Raw genomic sequence first — 2,345 nt, forward strand, 5'->3', positions numbered from 1 at the left:
AAAGCCAGAAGTGGCGCTGTGGCTCAAGTGGTAGAGCGCTAGCCTTGAGCTGAAGAGCTGAGGGACAGCGCCCAGGCCCAGAGTTCAGGCCCCACACCAGACGCCCCCCCCAAAAAAAAATTGAACTCAAGTCCTGGGCACTATCTAAGGCTCTTTGTGCTCAAGGTTAGCGCTCTACCACTTGAGCCACAGCCCCACTTCCAGTTTTCTGGTGGTTCACTGGAGATGAGTCTCATGGGGAATTTTCTGCCTGGGCTGGCTTTGAACCTCAGATCTCAGCCTCCGGAGTACTAAGATGACAGGCGTGAGCCGCCAGCACGGGGCTGGCCTTGTTTATTTTCAAGGTAGGATCTGGCTTTCTGTCTGGGCTGGTCCTTCTACTCTGGCTTCTTGGTGGGGATTACACATGTATACCACTGAGCCCAGCCATTAGATAAGATGCAGTCTTAAAAAAAATTGGGGGAGGGGTGTCAACCTGGCCTCAAACTACAATCCTCTGATCTCTGCTGCCTCATTTCCTAGGATGGCAGGTGTGAGCCACCGCACTCCCGCCTGAAATTTCAATTTTCTGTGATTTTCGTTAACCTGGGTGCTACCCACTGCTTGATAATACTCTGGGAAAATGTGGAAGTAAAACATGCGCACGGGGTCAGTATTGCCCCAGGGTCCCTGAAGTCCCCGGGAAGGCAGACCCCGCCCTCCCCCACCCCGATTCTTCAAGCCATCCTGAGTGACCCTCAGGGTCCACCTCTCCAGTCCCCTGAGAACCAAGCCCCCGGGTCCCCTGGGCGCTCACCAAACGGGCTTCAGGGCAACTTACCATCAAAGGGGTGCCTCTGCTCCACGTCTGTCTCATCCTCAGCGAGGATGACCTCTTCTGATGGGGGACACACAGGTCAGTGCTCTGTGTCTGGAGGGACCCAGTCAGCCCCCCTCCCCCGGGGGTCACCTGTCCTCTCTGGTATACGACTGTGGGTACAATGCCACCAGCCCCAAGTCTGCAGCCTGATGGCTCCCGGTGCCTAGCCTCATCTCAGCAACAGAGGTCACTTTAAGTTTGCTTGGAACCTCAAAGGTTTATATGCTGTGGGGCTTGGTGCAGTGCGGCAGTACTGGGAGGTAGTGGACCCTTTAAGGGGTGGAGTTTAGCGGGAGGTCCTGAGTTCATTGGGGGTGTGTCCTCAGAGGGGACTAAAGGAGCACACAAGAGATCCTTGAGCACCATACCCTGGCAGCTTTGCTTGCTCAGTCTCTTTTTTTTTTGTTGGGGGGGGGGTCCGGTCGTGGGGCCTGAACTCTGGGCCTGGGCGCTGTCCCTCAGCTCTTCAGCTCAAGGCTAGTACTCTACCACTTGAGCTACAGCGCCACTTCCGGCTTTTTTCTTTTTGCTTATGTGGTGCTGGGGAATCGAACCCAGGGCCTCATGCATGCAAGGCAAGCGCTCTACCACTGAGCCACCTTCCCAGGCCTGCTTGCTCGGTCTCTACCACGCTCATACCACAGGGCCTTTGCACCTGCCATTCCTAACCTCAGAATCCCCAAGTGGTTTTTTTTTTTTTTTAACTTCCTTCAAATTTTGGCTCAGATATATCACTTCCCCAGAGAACCACCTAGATGCTTTAACTGTCCTCTGTTCCCAGCCCTGCCCCACCTCCCCCCAGTATTCCCATATTCCAAGATTCCCTGCATTTATGTGTCTCGTTTTATACTCCATCCACAGGGCACAGGATGGGACAGCAGTGGGCATCCAGTAGGTGCCGGAAGTGTTCCCTGATGGCCGACAAATGGATAGATGCCTACTGTATGTCAGGTACCGCCCTGACTCAGGGGCCTGGCTTGGGTCATCTTCCTGAGTCCTCCACAGCCCCAAGGGGCCTGCGCGGTCCGCATGTCTGGGTTCAGCCAATTACCAATCAGGTATCAGAAAAAAAGGTGCCCTGGAACTCAGGGCCTCGTGCTCTGGCTTGCTTTTATTTTTTTCACAGCCCTACTTGTGGCTTTTGGGAGGTTCACTGGAGATACAGAGTCTCATGAGCTTTTTCTGCCCGGGCTGGCTTCAGATGTGATCCTCAGAATCTCAGTCTCCTACATCACTGAGATTACAGACATGAGCCCCTGTGCCCGGCCACCCTCCACGTTCTGGTTGAAATGGGACTGACGTGTAGATCCCTTAGTCCCAGCCACCCCCTCGGCTTCCCCACGCTGGCCCCTCCCCTCTGCGTGCCCCCGTGGCCCCTCCCCTCTGCGTGCTCCCGTGGCCCCTCCCCTCTGCGTGCTCCCGTGGCCCCTCCCCTCTGCGTGCTCCCGTGGCCCCTCCCCTCTGCGTGCTCCCGTGGCCCCTCCCC

The 2,345-nt window shown here is 56.2% G+C and overlaps 1 protein-coding gene across 1 annotated transcript in view; it reads right to left on the reverse strand.

Moving 5' to 3' along the window:
• Cacna1a (calcium channel, voltage-dependent, P/Q type, alpha 1A subunit) overlaps positions 1–2,345 on the reverse strand; it is a 155,787-nt gene that overhangs the window by 84,968 nt on the left and 68,474 nt on the right. Inside the window, exon 9 of the mRNA XM_013034189.1 lies at positions 821–877. Coding sequence (XP_012889643.1) covers positions 821–877 — 57 coding nt within the window. The remainder of the gene's footprint in view (positions 1–820; positions 878–2,345) is intronic.

Source organism: Dipodomys ordii, unplaced genomic scaffold (assembly GCF_000151885.1).
Source record: "Dipodomys ordii isolate 6190 unplaced genomic scaffold, Dord_2.0 Scaffold184, whole genome shotgun sequence".
NCBI classification, from domain to species: Eukaryota; Metazoa; Chordata; class Mammalia; order Rodentia; family Heteromyidae; genus Dipodomys; species Dipodomys ordii.